Source organism: Brachyistius frenatus, unplaced genomic scaffold (genome assembly GCF_029030835.1).
Source record: "Brachyistius frenatus isolate BFR_SWC_R1_liver_20210118 unplaced genomic scaffold, ASM2903083v1 Contig_16, whole genome shotgun sequence".
Taxonomy (NCBI): domain Eukaryota; kingdom Metazoa; phylum Chordata; class Actinopteri; family Embiotocidae; genus Brachyistius; species Brachyistius frenatus.
Genome location: NW_027210615.1, coordinates 5575926 through 5593095, shown reverse-complemented (window position 1 = coordinate 5593095; position 17170 = coordinate 5575926). Strand labels below are relative to the sequence as shown.

The window sequence follows — 17170 nt, the reverse complement described above, 5'->3', positions numbered from 1 at the left end:
CGCATGTCTCAAATTATTTTGCATTATAATTTTCCCTCTTTCGGTTTGTCTAAACGAAGATAGGAGCCACCAGACAAAGGGGGTAATACTCCTAAAATCCCAAAGCTGTTAAGACTCAGACAGTGTGTTTAATACACTTATCAGATAGATAAGATAGAACAAACATGTTACTTTCATCCGGGAGACCGGTATGTTCGACTCGATGAGAAAGCAAAAGTCAAAGTGGATTTCTTTCAAGTAACACAAGTTACTTACATAATTTACGGAACACACACAAAATTACTTATTTGAACCCAAACAGTAAAACTTTATTGAAACTAACCAAGTAGTTTTTGTACCTTATCCTACTGGATAGTTTTGGGTCCCAAACCTAACCAAATTGTGTCACATTTAACCCAAACAATGATCTTTTCTGAAACCTAACCTTTTTGCCAAGGCACCAAAAAGTTGAGACTCCACATCATGTCACTTGATCCATAGCAGCACCAGTGTTTCATGCAATTTTGTGACCACTTGTATGTGCACATTTAGGATTTCACCATTAACCAGAAAATTGAGCAAAGATCAAATGTATGTGAAGGGGACCAAATCTGGCAAGTAGTAGAGGAGTGGAGTTACAGTTGTGTTAGATAGAGATACTTTATTAATCCCGCAAGGGGAAATTTGTGTCATAACAGCAGCATGTACAGGGCAAAGCAATACATTACGAAATATAAAATAGAGGTAATACAAAATATTAAAAGATATTACATATAAAAAAATTTTAAATGCACATTTTATTCAACTTGTATACAAATAAAAACAATAATGTTAAATTTAACTAAACTAAACAACAGTGCAACAAATTAAACAAAAACAACAGTGCAATGGTGTTGTTGAAGTGTGATGGATTTGGCCAGAAGTGAGTTATTGTACAGTCTGATTGCAGCGGAGCTGGAGGAGTCTGTGGGAGAAAGTGCTCCTCTGTCCCTGCAGCAGGTGGTGGAGAGTGTGGTCCGGTTTATCCAATATGGATAACAGTTTCTTCAGCGTCCTCCTCTCCACCACATTTTCCAGGCTGTCAAGTTTGCAGCCGATGATGGAGCCGGCCTTCTTAACCAGAATGTTAAGTCTGTTGGTGTCGCCGTCTCCAATGCTGCTCTCCCAGCAGACTACGGAGAAGAACACCGCACTGGCCACAACAGACTGGTAGAACATCTCCAACATCTCCCTGCACACATTGAAGGATCGAAGTTTTCTCAAGAAAAAGAGTCGACTCATCACCTTCTTGTAGACAGCGTTGATGTTGGTCTTCCAGTTCAGTCTGTTGTCGATGTAGGCACCCAGGAACTTGTACTCCTCAACCATGTCCACCTCCTCTCCCAAAACACTCAGTGGTTGTGGAGCCGTCGTCTTCCTCCTGAAGTCGACCACCATCTCTCTGGTCTTGGCCACGTTCAGAAGCAGGTGATCAGTGTTGAGGCTGTCTGTGTCTGTGTGTGGACGTGTCTACCCCCGTTATCCGCAGCTTCTCCCCCAGCAGCAGCGGTTGGATGTTGTTGAATGCGCTGGAGATATCAAAGAAAATAATTCTCGCAGCCGCTGGTTCCGTCCAGGTGCGACTGAGCTCGTTGCAGCAGGTGGATGAGGTGTCGTCCACTCCCACATGAGGCTGGTACGCAAAATGTAGAGCGTCCGGTAAAGATTTCACCTGCGGTCTGAGGTGGGCCAAGACCAGCCTCTCCAGCACCTTCATCACGAGATGTGAGGGCAACCGGTCGGTAGTCGTTGAGGCCGGATGGAGTCGTCTTGTCGTTGTGTTGCGTTGCATTTCCGATGTGCTGTGAGCGGGTTTGTTGTCATAACCCAAGGGCCATTACACCAGTTCAGGTTGTGCGTGTGGAATGTTTTCCATCAGATACCTCAGAACGTCACAGTTGAACTCCGCATTAGCAGTCTGGCGCTGTGGGATGAATTCATGGTGCACAACCTGTGAATGTTAAAGGCTGTGTTCACTTTGTTCACTATATAGTGGAACATTTGGCCAATCCGAATGGATCTTGTGAATAATCCAAACCCAGCAAAAAACCCACCTGGCCCTCTTTAGTCTTGGACTGTGCCCCTCTTGAAAGGCAAATGCCAATTGCTTTACTTCCCTGGGCGTCCTGTAGCATTCCAAGGGTCTCCATTGGTGGTTTCCTGGGTTTTGGTTCAGACTTTGTATATTTCCTTTTCAAGCAGACAGTCATTAGAATAAACACAAGTTCAACTAAAACAAATGAATGCTGATGGAAAAATGATGAACTTGTATAATCAGGCCTGTCAAATATTTGTCTATCTGTTTCACAAGTTTCTATTGTCTCGGTTACAACGTCTCTGTATCTCTATCTAGTGACCTACGGCCACGCTCAGTACTATCTCGTACTATCTACAAAACCGGACATTCAAGAGGAAGTGGGAGTGACTGTCAATTGTTTGTAACACTGTATAAAAGCTGAACTGCAGAGGAGTGATTTTGAGCATTGCTGGACACCTCTCTTTGAGTGTACATGTATTTGCTCCTTCTTGGAAGAATACATGTCCGATATGTTTGATTTTGAATCCAGCCTCTGAGGTAATTTTTCTAACTATTGCTTTGATTGCAAATGCAAATGATTTGTGTGAGCCAGTTAGCCATGACAGTTATTCAGCATGTACAATAACAGAACTGTTACTTTAAAACAGAACAAAGCCATTATCAGTGTTATTAGGTACATCTGTGATAATCCTATGTCAAGTCAAATTGTTCTAGAAAGGGCCAGTCAAAAAGATGCTTCCCTACTGCAAAGTCTACAAAGGAACTTCCTGCTTGGTGACACTGATTAGTGAACTAATTTAGTGTCAGCTAGGACACAAACCGCTTCCTGTCATTTGTTAGGGAGGCTGGAGACTCCATATTTAGTCGCCTTCTCCCTCAGTGGCTGGAGAATGAGCACCTGTCTCACACACACGCACGCACACACACACACACACACACACACACACACACACACACACACACACACACACACACACACACACACACACACACACACACACACACACACACACACACACACACACACACACACACAGCTGGTAATGCTACACCACACACAGGCCTGAGCCTGAGCTAATGTTGGCATAGCCTGGTTCCAACACACTGTTTCTAACAGCTTCAGTTTTATTCGCTTTATTCTAGTTTAGAAACTCTGTGCAAATTAATATTTGGTCAGTGACCAGTGTTGTTGGCCAAGTCAGATGACATTGACGCCAAGCGTTTTATTTCTAAATGTAGTTGCAGCGGTAGTAGAGTTTCTGCACATGGTGGCCAATGCTGATTGGTTAAAAACTCTTCTCCAAAAGTTCCAAAATTAACCCGAGGTCTACTCCCATTAGGATGCATTGACTGGAAACGATTCCCTATGGAGCATAGCCAGACCCATATATTAACACAATGGATGTAGTTTGGTTTTAATGTTGTCATCCCAAACAATTCAATGTCCATGTTGTGGTTTTTTTTTGCATAGACACAACTGCTGATAAGTACAATAAAGTATTAGCCAAACATTCATCTGCCACCTGGTGTGTATCAGTTTATGCTTTTCTTGTGGCTGGAGGAAGATTAAATCGAAAATCAGGGAAATTCAGTCACCCATGAAGGTGTATAATGTGTATGTGCGTGCGTTTTCGAGTGCTAAAGCGAGGACAAGCAGTATCAGTGTGCGGGTCTTAAATTAGCAGCAGCATCATGGCAAATGAATGCAGGTCACGTTTCAGGAAGACAGGAGTGGTGGTCAGATAGACCGGGCAGAGTGTGTTAGCACATAAGTGTAAGGAAATGTGTACACATACCTGAGCTGGGGTTGAATCCTGGAGTGATTGTTTTTTGTCAACAGGTCAGGAAGAGGCTGCTCCTCCAACACTGGAGGAAATTCATTAGAAAACATGTTGGGATGCATAACCACTTTTATCACCTGATATTTATACCCTACTAACCCAGTGATCGAGAGCCACGCAGGTGCGGTTTTGATATCTCTCTCACACACACACACACACACACACACACACACACCTGCTTCATGCTCCTGTGGGACGTGTCTCATTACAGCTCTGTGAAAATGGAAAATAGTGAAAGCCAGCACAGGCTTTTCAGTGTAAGATTGGATCAACATTACACAGTAATAGCAGGACACAGGAGGATGGACTGTAAAAGAGAATGAACACCTGCCATGCAATAGAACACCCAGGGAGTACTTTAAAGAGGCTCTGGCTTTATAGTTTTGTTGTTCTGATCGCATTATAATGGGAGTTATTGTAGTTCTGCAACCCTGGCGAAGTCATGTAACTCCTCCACAAATTGCATTCTCACATCTCTCTGACCCTATGCTGACAAAATGGTAACATTGTCAGCTTCACAAAGCAAAGTTGGTGACGTAGCAGTAATGTTGTCCAATCAAGTGTGTCCACCTTATTTATATCAATAAAATAAGGCCAAAACTCTTATTGTAACAGCAACAACTACATCCTTCAAATAATCATTTAGGTGACATGACAACCTTTTTATTACACAATAACTTCTAATTTAGGACATACTGCACAACTGTCACATTACTTTTAGCAAAATGCTGACCTCATAAATTGGCCTCTAAGTGATCAAATTGATGTGGTAAGGATGTTAGCAAATATCGTGTATTTATTGGCCTAAATGTGAATGTTACACCCATAAATATGTTAAAAAGAAATATATGGTGTGCACCATTTCGTACAGTTTAAAGTTGAATGACTAAATTAATGTTTCCTCAAAACAATGTAAAACGGTGTGCAGCAGACTTTGAGGTACTTTTCCTCTCGTTTTGTTGGTGTGTCACAGGTGTTACCTGCACAAGTGGATTGGATTGAAAAATTGTAAGCAGTGGGGCCCAGTCCAGTCTCCGACACCCCGCACAGTGTAACAGCAGAAAGACACATCTGGGTTCGAGCAAATATACAAACCTTTTTCTAAGATAACATTTTAACTTAGTTGGTTTCATTAGTTGTGATGTGGGCTTTCACATTGATACATTAAACATGCCCAAAATGTAAATACACCACAGTATGCTCCTGAGTATTTCAGGAGGTGTGATACTGTAACGTCATCTGACTATGAACAGTTATTCACATGAGGTCAAGAGGCTCTTGATATCTCATATCACTCACTTCTCACTTCTCTCCCTTCAACACACCCTCTGTCATTTATCTCACTTTCTTTATCTGTACCATGTGTTTTATTACTCAGGAGCCCTTTTGGTAGGTGGTTTCAACCATGAAATCCTGTTCCATGTCAGAGAGGGAGTGTTAACCTGCGAGGTGTTGGCGGGAGAAAGCAGAGAATCAGGCTCTGAGACGGGTTTTCTTTACGTGTGCATAGAGGGAGGATGAAGCCTGGAACATCGAGTGTATATTCACACCATGTGTTTTCACACAGAATGCCTCTTCTTTGGTATTCTGCATGTAAGATTGTTGTTTATGTAACTCCAAAATACAAAGGGTAATCAAAAAGTTTTGACACGTAAGAACCTGTGTTACACACGTTTTTGTGACTATCGCTTCGTGCACTATTACACATTATCAACATGGACGTAAATAGAGAGCGTACGTCACATTTTATGTCAAACTCAGGAAATTGTTAGCAGAAACCCTTGAAACCCTATGTTAAATTTGTAAGTGCACACGTATCAGCCGTCAGTTGCCGATTTTGATCAGGTGATTCAACTTGGAATACTTACTCACGAAGGTTAGCTTCCCATTCCTCCATGTGCAACACAGTGCTGCGCTTCATCGGTACAAAACAGGAGCAGCCAGTTTGATTTCCCCTTACATTAGAATAGATGTGCCTCAAATTACAGTCTGGTTCTTCAAGTGCAGTTGTCTAACACAGCACAGATAAGAAAGAGAAGTATTGATGCCTGATTTTCAGCTGACCTTATTGTGATACTTAATATTGTGTCGGAGGTCAGGGATCCCACTCTCAAGCCAGGTTTAGCAATCTGTGATCCCTGTGGTCCCGTGAGACGAGGAGGGGGGAGGGGCGGGATCAGCAGCTGGCACCCCCTTCTTCTCCTTTGATCTGTTTGGCCTCACGGGACACTCCTCTCTCTGTTATGGCTTTCTCACAGCAGATGACAGGGCGAGATCAGGGAACAGAGATACAGAGAGAGAGTGACACTTTAATCCAACCAGGAGAGCCTGAAGGACAGCAATCACACAGGAAAGCAGGTAATGGCCCAACAGGCAGTAAGTTAGGAGGCTGCTGGGGATTTCCACGTTTAGACCCTGCTGACTACTGCTGATGTCGTTCCTAGCCTCCTGAGAGATCAGCTCAACCCCCTCCACCTCCACCTCTGAGCAGTTCAACTGCTGCAACATTAAAGGTGCTGCTGTTTCGCTGACTTTACTACTGTATCTGACTCTCTCCTCAGTCTACGCCAAAGATTTGATCTCTGCAGGCTGCAGATATCCACCACTATTTAAGTGAAGATACTGGCTGCATCAGCTGAACCACACTATGCAGAGGAGTCCCCACTCAGCTTCCACAGCGGCCAAACAGCATCATACGTAAGTACAGGACTTTCATATCTACTCTGAAATGATTTCCCATTCCTCTTTAACACAGGAAGCACATTTTGCAAAGTTTTGCATGGATGCATTGTGCTTGGCATTTTATTTTTTATTGTTTTTATGCGGCCTTGCATTAAAGCATCAGCTTAATTTTTTTTGACTCAGGTCATAAAAAATTGTCCACACAGAGAAGTGTAGGCTGGATCAGTTAATTTTAGCACAGATGAAGCATTTCAGCATTATTTTAGGCATCACGGAGGTGATTTAAATGGTAGTTTCAGGTGAAATATCTCAGTGTCAGGTTTTGCAAAAAATAAGAACGTCATTGGCTTTCTATGAAAATGTTTACCAAATTATAAAATTGTATTCATCCGTATCGAGCCATAGCATCAAACTCGACTGTATGTTGTGTCTGCTGCTGTGTTCGTTACTTTCAGACGTGACGTGACCTAAACTTGCAGCCACCTCTACAGTAGACATCCAAAGCAGCTGGGACGCAGCGTTATCAGGTTGCATGAACATTCGGCAAAATGATTTACAGCCGGGTCAGAAATAGTGCTACTTCCGATGCTGCGGGTCCACTCTTAGCCAGGCAGCGGGACAAGTTTCCATAGCAGGCTGAGTCTATGGGAAACTCTAAAAGTAGTTCAACTCTTCTGGCTGCCCCCAGCAACTCACCACTGACACACACACACACACACACACACACGCACGCACACACGCACATTATTGTATGCAGAGGATGTGCAGGCAGTGACGCAGGAGGCTCCAAAGTCCATTTTTCATTTGAGATGTCTGTGTGCGTTTGTAGGAGTGAACCTGGCTCGTCTGATAGTTTCAAAGCCCTTGAACGCTACGAGCAGCTGGATCCCAAGGTCAGCCAGGACTCTGAAGACCCCCGAGAATACTGTTATGGTATGGCAGAGTCTCTGAACTCACTCCATCATGTGAAGGTGTACGCATTAACTTCTGGCTGCACTTTTATCCTGGGCCTGTCCTAAATGATTCTCTCACCACGGTGACTCTATAGGACCAGAGGGCTCCAGCTGGAAACGGTAGCTGCTCGTTATCTCTACAGATGTCCACTACATGTATGAGAACACACTGCTGTTTAATTGTGGAATTTCTGCTCTCTTTAGCTCTCGTGGACAGACTTTTAGTTACGGTTCGTCATATAAGTTATTTAACAAAGGTTATGTAAGTTAATGACTTACATTATAAGAAATTGTTCTCCCTGATTTAATTCCTGTGTTTGCTCACTCAAAACACTCCCAACCTTCATCACATTACCTGTTTTTTCGACACCAAAGGGCGTCTTGTGATGTCTCTCTGACACCAACGGCTTTTACAAAACAGCAGTATTTGATGCCCTGGGAATGAGAACGAACTGGACATTTACAATAATTGTGGCAGATTTACCCTGTAAAATGTAAAAAAGCTTTGATTTCAAAAGGAGGCAAAAAAACAACAACCAGAAAACCCCAACTGGTTTCTCATTTCTGGATAACAACTCTTTGTACCCCTGAGAGTGAGAATGGGTTCATCGCACATGTTTGTGCTGTCACTCCTAGATGAGGCATAACTCTGATGTGGTATGACATGTGCGCATTACATGCTTTGGTTTGTTACCAGGCTGACATAGGACAAAGCCAAAGTACAATCAAACCTAAATTAAATTAAATTAAATTATATCAAAATAGAATTCAATTTAATTTAGGTTTAACTATACAATAATGACTGGAATTTTGTTGTGTCATGAGATCAGTAGTTTTAATGTTTCAAACTTGAAATATTTAAATACACCAATTTTGAAAAGGGCTGTATCCTTTTAGTTGAACTGCACACAACTCAGTAACACAAGGAGCGTTGAGACATAGATAGTATTGGGCAGTGCTTCTTTTTGAAAGGATCAAACAAAAAATGCTGACAATGCAATATCACCCGTACACTGTATTGTGAACCAATTGTGTTGTAACTACTTACATACGTCTATCTTTAACAAATAAACTTCCTTGAGCAGTGAACTAAAGAATACCCAACCCTCATGTCTACAATGAACCTGGGTACCTCTCTTGTTATGTATCACTTTTACCTGCAGTATGTTTTTGTCTGTTTGCCAGTTTGACCTTGGTCCCCGTTGTTCCCTCCTCAGCTGCCAGCTGTACAGTTTTCTGCATGTACATCTTCCATCCTCTGCTGCCTCTGTAATATCACAGATGCCTGACACAATAAGAAATCATCGACCGGTTTACATCATGTTCAGTTTTAATAGAAACAGAGATTCAGTTTAAAGATCTCTGACAATTTCCAAGAACTGTGTGTCATGCTGGCTGAAAGTGAACTGAAGCAGGCTTGGCACCCTCATTTTTCAGAGTCCTGCTGGCAGATCTGAATGTATTACTCACTAACAGACATGTTATAGCTTAGAGGAAGTTGTAATGCCAGAAATAGCTTTCGTGCCACATTTTAGGCCTCTCTCTCCCTCTCTCTAAGCTCTCTAAACAGCAGATGAAAAATGCATACTGTATGATGCAAAAGTTTCAAATTTCAATACATAGGGAGACACCTGGGAAGTGAAACTTACATTAAATTGAATCACAAGATAAACAGTTATAACCACAGGTAACACTCTGTTTGTTCCAGTATTTTTTACTTGTTTTGTACCTCCTCAGGTGGGTACCACCCTGTCCAGATAGGAGACACCTTCAACAGAAGATACCAGGTGGTTTCTAAACTCGGCTGGGGCTATTTCGCCACTGTGTGGCTCTGTAAGGACCTCAGGTAGGTTTCATTAGGGGACCCCACACAAATGATCGTGGGATCGGAGGGTTTAGTGTTTGCTGATGTTGTGGAGGTCTGACAGGATTCTGTACAAGAAAAAGTGCCTTGTTTTCTTTCAGCACTGCATCTCCTTCACGCTGCATGTTATATCATAAATCTGGTCAAATGTTGATAAAAGGTGGACACAAGGTGGTCACAAGCAGCAGATGTCAAGTACGCAATGAAACTTCCTGTTTAGACAGGAAATTAAAAAGGTACAGTCTGAGCACTTTCTTTGACTATGTATTCTCCTGGTCCATCTAATTGTTTATGTACAGTCCTTTCAAATACAGAGTTTTTTTTATGGCACCACGGTAGCGATAGCCATAGCCCAAGGCATTATGTTTGTGGGTTGTCCATCTGTCCATCCATCTGTCCTTCCATCCTGGACTGTGCGTCCATTCATGCCATTCTTGTGAACACAATATCTCAATAATTCCTTTATGGAATTTGTATCAATTGGGCACAAATATTCACTTTGTCCCAAGGATGGACTTATTCAATTTAGGGCTTCAAAGGTCAAGTTCACTGTCTCCTCACATCTGTCCTATTCTAATGGACTTGTTTTTCTGGGGATTTGGCACAAAACTTTGCTTTTGATTAGATTTTGATCTTTTTTTGATGGACAGTAGAACTTCAGTAGCTTAAAATGACACTTACTGATAGCACTTTGTAGTTTGGCTTTCTTGAAGAAATTGTATTTCCTTGATTCCTGTTGTTCTGGGTTTTGTACCCTCATGGTTGAAATGCACTTATTGTAAGTCGCTTTGGATAAAAGCATCAGCTCAATGAAATGTAATGTAATGTAATGGTTGAAGGTCAAAGGTTAAGGTCATTGTGATCTCATGTCATTCTTTGAACATAATATATTTAAAATAAGTTCAGAGGATTTCTTCACATTAAGCACAGATGTTCACTCAGACTTAAGGATGACCTAATGTGTTTTTGGTGGTTAATGGCTGTGACCACGCATCCATTCCATTTGTTCGTCCCATTCTCATGACAACGATATCTCAGGAATCCCTCGGGCTAAATTGGCACAAACGGTCACTTGGTCTAAATCATTAAATGGGGCATAGTGTTTGTTCAGGCAGGCCACAAAGTCAAGCTCAGCTCTCTTGATAGCTCAACAACTTTTCCCGAGGCCGGCCCACATCAGCTGACGCTCAGCTGATTCCCCGCGATGCATTCACTGGCAAATGTCAAACAGGGCGCCTTATTTAAAGGCGCTTCAGCCTGCCTTCTCTTCCTGCTTCCTCTCCTAGCCGCTTTGCCACCCACCACCACCCCAGCTCCTCCTTAATACGGTGTCTGATTTAATCAATGCCATTTCTGTTGTCATTGATGCCTGTTCTGTTCTACTGGGTTCTTGCTGCTGCTCTCTCTGCCTTAATCTTCCATGTAGGCACACGGAAGAACGGGGAGGTGTGCTCTCCCCATCTCAGGCTTTCCATGTAAGCATGTGGAAGGGCAGGGAACTCCCAGGACAGAGCAATACCGCCAAATATAAATTACTGCTGATGCAGCAAAAGCCTTCTTTCACAAAAGTGGTCCTGACAGAACTGATTATATTTTGGTGTTCAATGGTCAATATCACTGTTATCTTTTATTATTTCTTTCCTATTCTTGTCAATGTGATGCCATAACACAGTAACAGAAGGGGAGATTGTGACCATATTTCTGAATTGATGACACTAATGTTGTGTGCTGATTGTGTAGATTGTCCATGCTGTCAGGTTCAAGATGTGTGAATTATCCGGAACAAAAATGGATATTCCCTTCAACTTGACTGGTTAGCGAAGACAATACAATTGTAAGGATGTAATTAACTTTTATTTGTTTAGCACAACTTGAGATTTTGTTTTTTATTATCATAAAATAATAAGAAAACGGTAACATCGTACATATTTAAATGACATTAGAACACAGACTTTGTGAATTCAGCAGTGTGCGGTATGCCAGCAGTCATGATCTAGTGTCTGTTGGCAGGCTCGATCGGCACGTTGCGGTGAAGGTGCTGAAGAGTGGAGCTGGCTTCACCCAGGCAGGACAGGATGAACTGGCTCTCTTACGATGTGTTGGTGACCCGTTGCTTGATTTTCTCCTCTCTAACCTTTCTTTCTCTTTCTGTCAAAAGTCCATTCTTTTGATTTTCTCTGTAGCTTTGGATTTTTTTTCTGCCATGTCTAACGAACACCTCTCTTATAATCCCTTCTCAGCCCCATTGCCTTACATGTCTTTCTGTACACACCAAGACTAAAATACTAACGGCCTCTGTCTCTTTTACTCTGCCCGTCCATTTTATTGTCTGTCTTGTCCCCCTTCTTACCCTCACTGTTTCCCTTCCTCTCCTGTCTTTCATCAGGCCAGTGGTCCTGTGGGCCGTCAACCCTCCAGCAAAAGGATTGTTCAGCTGCTAGATGAGTTCAAGATAGCCGGTGTTAACGGGATCCGTATCCTTTTTTAGAGTCTCATAATTTATTGGCCATGCATTCTAAACTTGACACTAAGGACCGAGGAGTTATCATCTGTGGAGGTTTATCATTGTACGTCAAAGTAAAATATGAATGTATGAGATGATAGGCAGATTGCATTGAATTGGATTACTTACTGCATACGGTGTTGCATGTCAGTTGTTTGGTTTGTAAAACTGATCTTAATACCTGGTGGTCAGACATGTGCCTGGTGCTGGAGCCGCTGGGACCGGACCTGAGAAACTTGCAGCTGTGTTTTGGGAATCCAGGCTTGTTGAAGCCTTGTGTCAAACAAATACTTACTCAGGTAAAGCGCAGGAGATCAATTTAACGGACAACAATTAAGTAGACCTTAATGAACATATAGTTTAGCTGCAGGAAATAGAGATCAGCAAAGGTGTTGCTTCTTTTCAGGCAAACAAAAATCAGTTGTTCACAATTTACCAAAGACAATTTTCCTCAGTTTATATACAGTGGTCTTTTATATTATTTGGCATTCGGAGAAATATGCCTGTTCACTTTTTTTGCTGAAAATTGTAGGTAAGGAATGCTACCATTGACATATTATGCAGATATACACCTGGAGTTATTTTTGAATTAGCCTAAGCTTAGCATAACAACTGGAAGCAGGGGGAAACAGCTAATGTGGCTCCTTTTCACTTTTTTCTATGTTTTCGAATGAAATATGTGTGTGTGTGTGTGGTAATTAATGAACTTTAGAGGTGTTAGTAATATATATTTTTTCAGCTTCAGACAGAGCCAGGTGAGCTGTTTCCCTCTCTTTCCAGTATTTATGATAAGCTAAGCTAATTACCTTGTGGCTTAGCTTTATAGTATTTTCTTCCAACTCTTTTTCGTCTTTTATTTTCATCTAACTCCTCCCAAGAAAAGTGGATTTTCCAAAACTCTTACATTAATAATTATCGCAAGTGGTTGAAACATTATGGGGTTTCTACACAAGAGGTAAACACTGGAGCCAAAAGTAGTTGATGCATACGAGGTTCGACAAACTCATTTTTTATCGTATCTCTTAGAGCTGGCAGTTTTTCCTAAACACAGGTCAGGTGACTGTCAAGCGTGAAGGGAAACATTATCAACCATTGTGTACTTTTCTGTAGGTTCTTCAGGGCCTGGACTACCTTCACACACACTGTAAAATCATCCACGCAGACATCAAGCCAGAGAACATCCTGCTGTGTCTGGAGGAGCAGTCCCACAAAGCACCGGCAGGGGACAGCAGCTCCTCCTTCGTTCTGATTGGGAAGCAGGCCAAATCCACAGGTATTTGATTTACTACAGAGGCCAGAGTGTACTTAAGAGTGAATTGTCAAAGCTGGGCAGTTTATAACTGAACTGTAGGAGCGCACAGGGTTCTTGTGTGCTAATGTCAGGCTTTTAATGTACAAAGTCTCTGCTCTGTGTATAACGAAAGCGTATGTTGTAAATGTCAGGTCAACACTTTTGCTGTATCGACATTATACTTACAAAAATTAAAAGATGTAAGAATTGTTTTTTTCTTAATAACATGTGATCAAGCAAATTCATCATATCACAAATATCAGAGATGGACCGGCCAATGTTTGAATGTATTGTAAAACATAATTGAACAACATAGTTTAGTGATGACTATTTATTCTTGTTCTTTCAGAAAGGGAACAGGTAAACCCATACAGCTTAAAGGAAATTGCGGTGAAGATTGCTGATTTGGGCAGCTCTTGCTGGGTGGTGAGTACTTGCTCTATACTTAACATACTGCAATTATAAAGCTCAAAGTCTGACATTTTACATTTGCCTTGTGCTGAAATTGTTACATTTCTATTCGTACCAGAAGGCTCCATCTTTAAAAGGTGATTGTTTTCTGGCGATAGAAGTTTGTCACAGCAACATAAAAAGCAATGATACTGAATATGTCAATATTGTCTAAATAATTAGTCAACCAATTTAACAGTCAGAAATTCATATAATCTCCTTCAGTAGTAGGGTGTGTGTGTGTGTGTGTGTGTGTGTGTGTGTGTGTGTGTGTGTGTGTGTGTGTGTGTGTGTGTGTGTGTGTGTGTGTGTGTGTGTGTGTGTGTGTGTGTGTGTGTAGTTTAATCAGATGTACCCAATAATGTGTAAGGAGGTATTGAGATCGGAATATGGTACCACCACCAAGCATTACTACCAGTAGTGATGTTATGCAGAAAAAAAAGCAGGAAAATCATTTTCTTCAAACACCACCATTATAAAAGGGATGACCATTAAATTGTAGACAAGATACTTCCTAGCTAACACATATAATATTCAGTCTGCTGTGTTTCTCTTTCTGTCTTGGACCAGTACAAACATTTCTGTGAGGAGATCCAGACACGTCAGTATCGTGCTCTGGAGGTCTTGCTTGGATCTGAGTACGGTCCGCGTGCTGACATCTGGAGTGTCGCCTGCATGGTGAGAGACAAACAAAAACATTAGGTTGTTTACTCTTTGAAATATTCCAGCACAAGATTTCATATTTATATTACTGCATTGTATCAAACGTAAAGAGTCTTGTAAATCACTTTAAACATTTCTTTCAAGAATCAACATGACGGTATCTTTGGGAACGTTGGAATTTCAACTAACATTTTTTATAAAGTCTTATGGCTTACACTGAAGTTTGGCTGCATCGCACGAGCTTAAACTAAGATGGTTAAATAACATGTAGTAAAAGCCTTATGATTCACTTTGATTGAAAAATCTAAAGTGGACATCTGTGTGGCTGAAATTGGTCCTCTCTGTAGACTCTTAATTAGCCACACTTCTTACCCTTCAATGTTCTTCTGACTCCTCTCAGGCCTTTGAGTTGGTCACTGGAGACTCTCTGTTCGAGCCCAAAGCGGGCGAGTCTGTTTCCCTGGAGGAAGGTAGGTTTAATGCAGTGTGTTCACTCTGACAGAGGCGTGAAGAGCGCGGAAGCAGGATTAAATGAGATTACACTGTGGCTGCATTGTATTTGCTGATGCTAATGCGAACTGTACATTTATTTGTGTCTCGTGTTATTATGTGTATGGTCTCCATCCACCTCAGACCATATCGCCCAGATCATGGAGCTGCTTGGTAAAATCCCACCAGCTGTTGCCTTTTCGGGAAAATACTTTGCAGAGTACTTCAGCCGCAGAGGTTTGTCTGCAACTTCATTTACAATTAAATGAAGTCTCTTCATTTGCAGGATGATCGAACTTATTTCTAGTAAATCATGTCATAGTTGCCACTAGTAAACGTGTGTGTGTTCTGTAAAACAATGTTTTTTATCCAGGTGACCTGCGTCACGTTGGCCCACTGAGGCTCTGGAGCCTTTATGACGTTCTGGTGGAAAAATACCACTTCCTGTTGGAGGAGGCCTCTGGATTCTCAGACTTCCTTCTTCGCATGTTAGATTTTCAGCCGGAGAAGAGGGCCACTGCCGCGCAGTGCCTCCGCCACCCTTGGTTGACCTCCTGTTAGCCTCAGCCCAATCTGCAGTGCTCGCGGCCAGATGCTCTCAGCAGCTAGACCTCGCTGAGGCGTCTCTGAATATTTGTTCTAAGGGGATTTCTGTAAATGTTGTTCTTTCTCAGTAGCAGATAGAAAATAGGAAGAAATTCTCCATTGGAGCCCCGTTAAGCACTTTATGCTTCAATTTTTTTCTTGCATAAGATTTTTTTCTCATGAAGTTTGTCAGACCTTGGAATACTTTAAGAAGCAGCTCTTATGAAGAGGTAATTTTGACTTTCTGTTTCTACATTGATAGGCCTGACACTGCTAGCCAGTGTGAAGTTGTCATTTTAATGCAACTTTAGAATGCAGCTATTATTCAGTAAACTTGAATGTTATTTTGCATCAGAATGATACAAAATATATAAATGTGTTGATCTTGCACAGTGAATGTACTTTAACAATGTTTTTCCTTTAATTGATCTTTTGTACAGTAAAATGAACAGATTAAAAGAATAAAGTCAGATTAGAAGCAGGGCAAATGTCGTTCCAGTTTATTTTATTTTTGTCATCCGATCAATCCTGAATTCAATCTGCAGCATGACAACAACCCCAAATAGCGAGAGTCATATGGAACTAGCGTTAGGAAGAAAAAAAATAGTCCTGCAAGAGATGAAGTGGCCCCCACTGACCCCTGACAGCAGCCCTCTGGGACCACATGAGGAAACACAAGATTGTGAAACAGAATAAATCCACAGAAGAACTATGGCAAAATGTCCAAGATGATGAAGAAACATACAGTGAAACACAGCTGAGAAGTTAGCAGGCTTTTAACACTCAATGCTTGGAGAAGGATCTAGAAGATCTGAGTGTAAGGGCTATTAAAGCACTTTCTCTCAAATGAATTGGTAGATCAAAACTATTGATGACATTTGTACATCAAGTACCTAAAACCTGTGTTTAGTATTGTATAACATCCTTATAGGTCTTCAATTTGGATAAGGAAAAATTCCTGCTGATAAAAAAATTCACATGTTGACATTTTTAACACTTAACTTAAAAAGTACAAATGATTACAAAAATCTGGCTGCCAAGGAAAGCTTATCTTAACTATTTTGGAATTTGATTTAGTCCAGATGAAGAAGATGTGTTTTGTCTTGGTTAGTTTCATGATAGCATTTAATACTCAGGAGCACATTTTATTGTCTTCCTTTAAAAATGTCAGTAACTCTCTGGCACAATAAACAATCAGAGTACAGACTGTGGGTATCAGTAGCTCCTTTAATAGAAATATGGTTCACTGCAAGGAAGTGTGTGTACATTATATGTTCTCAAACATAACTGCTTTGGAATTTGCTTAATCTTCATTTCAGATCAAGAAAACCATATTCTGAAAAAAAAACAAAAAAAAAAACATGACCACCACAATATGAACTGAATGTAAAAAAACAACAACATATCTCTAACTGTTTTATCAATCTACACCAGACTGTAGCTTTGAATTCTAAGAAAAACACTGTCAAGTGTAACAGACACAGAAATCTACAAAAATATAGCTACTTTACCTTTGGCCGAGGATGATACCCTGCTTTCATTTCCATTGTTTTAATTTATGACCATAAGCATCAGAAAGTGATTTGACTTGTCCTCATTAAAACCTACCACAGTAATATAATCAAGGTCATGCTTTGTATGATGACCACACACGATATTATATTGTACATTGTCCACATATTTAGAAAAGTTTCAAGGTAGCTCTCCCAGTATGTCATCCGATCCAGCTGTAGGCTCGGCACTCCACTTGTTGGTTTTCTTTATAAACGATTGTGTAACCGCACAATGTCCTG

General features: G+C 41.2%; 1 protein-coding gene across 4 annotated transcripts; it reads left to right on the top strand.

Annotated features, from left to right (window-relative positions):
• The first annotated feature begins 6153 nt into the window (after positions 1-6153).
• LOC138618353 (SRSF protein kinase 3) lies at positions 6154-15840 on the top strand. 4 transcript variants are annotated; one of them, XM_069694056.1, is made up of 13 exons: positions 6154-6255; positions 6459-6594; positions 7409-7512; positions 9270-9378; positions 11407-11494; positions 11783-11870; positions 12092-12198; positions 13010-13172; positions 13540-13616; positions 14211-14318; positions 14704-14773; positions 14937-15029; positions 15166-15840. In XM_069694056.1, exons 2-13 carry the CDS (start codon positions 6545-6547, stop codon positions 15351-15353), a joined length of 1245 nt encoding a protein of 414 aa, XP_069550157.1. In that variant the 5' UTR covers positions 6154-6255; positions 6459-6544; the 3' UTR covers positions 15354-15840. The 4 variants fall into 4 exon arrangements, with proteins under 4 accessions (XP_069550157.1, XP_069550160.1, XP_069550159.1 ...); XM_069694059.1 differs by lacking the exon at positions 7409-7512 and having other exon boundaries at positions 11137-11494; XM_069694058.1 differs by lacking the exon at positions 7409-7512 and having other exon boundaries at positions 9270-11494.
• The last annotated feature ends 1330 nt before the right edge of the window (positions 15841-17170 follow it).

Bases quoted from the DNA above. Each gene is read 5' to 3' on its own strand.
- LOC138618353 (XM_069694056.1), top strand. From the start codon at position 6,545: ATGCAGAGGAGTCCCCACTCAGCTTCCACAGCGGCCAAACAGCATCAT. The intron at 6,595-7,408 runs GTAAGTACAGGA...GTGCGTTTGTAG, and splicing joins GCGGCCAAACAGCATCATAC to GAGTGAACCTGGCTCGTCTG. The intron at 9,379-11,406 runs GTAGGTTTCATT...GTCTGTTGGCAG, and splicing joins TGGCTCTGTAAGGACCTCAG to GCTCGATCGGCACGTTGCGG.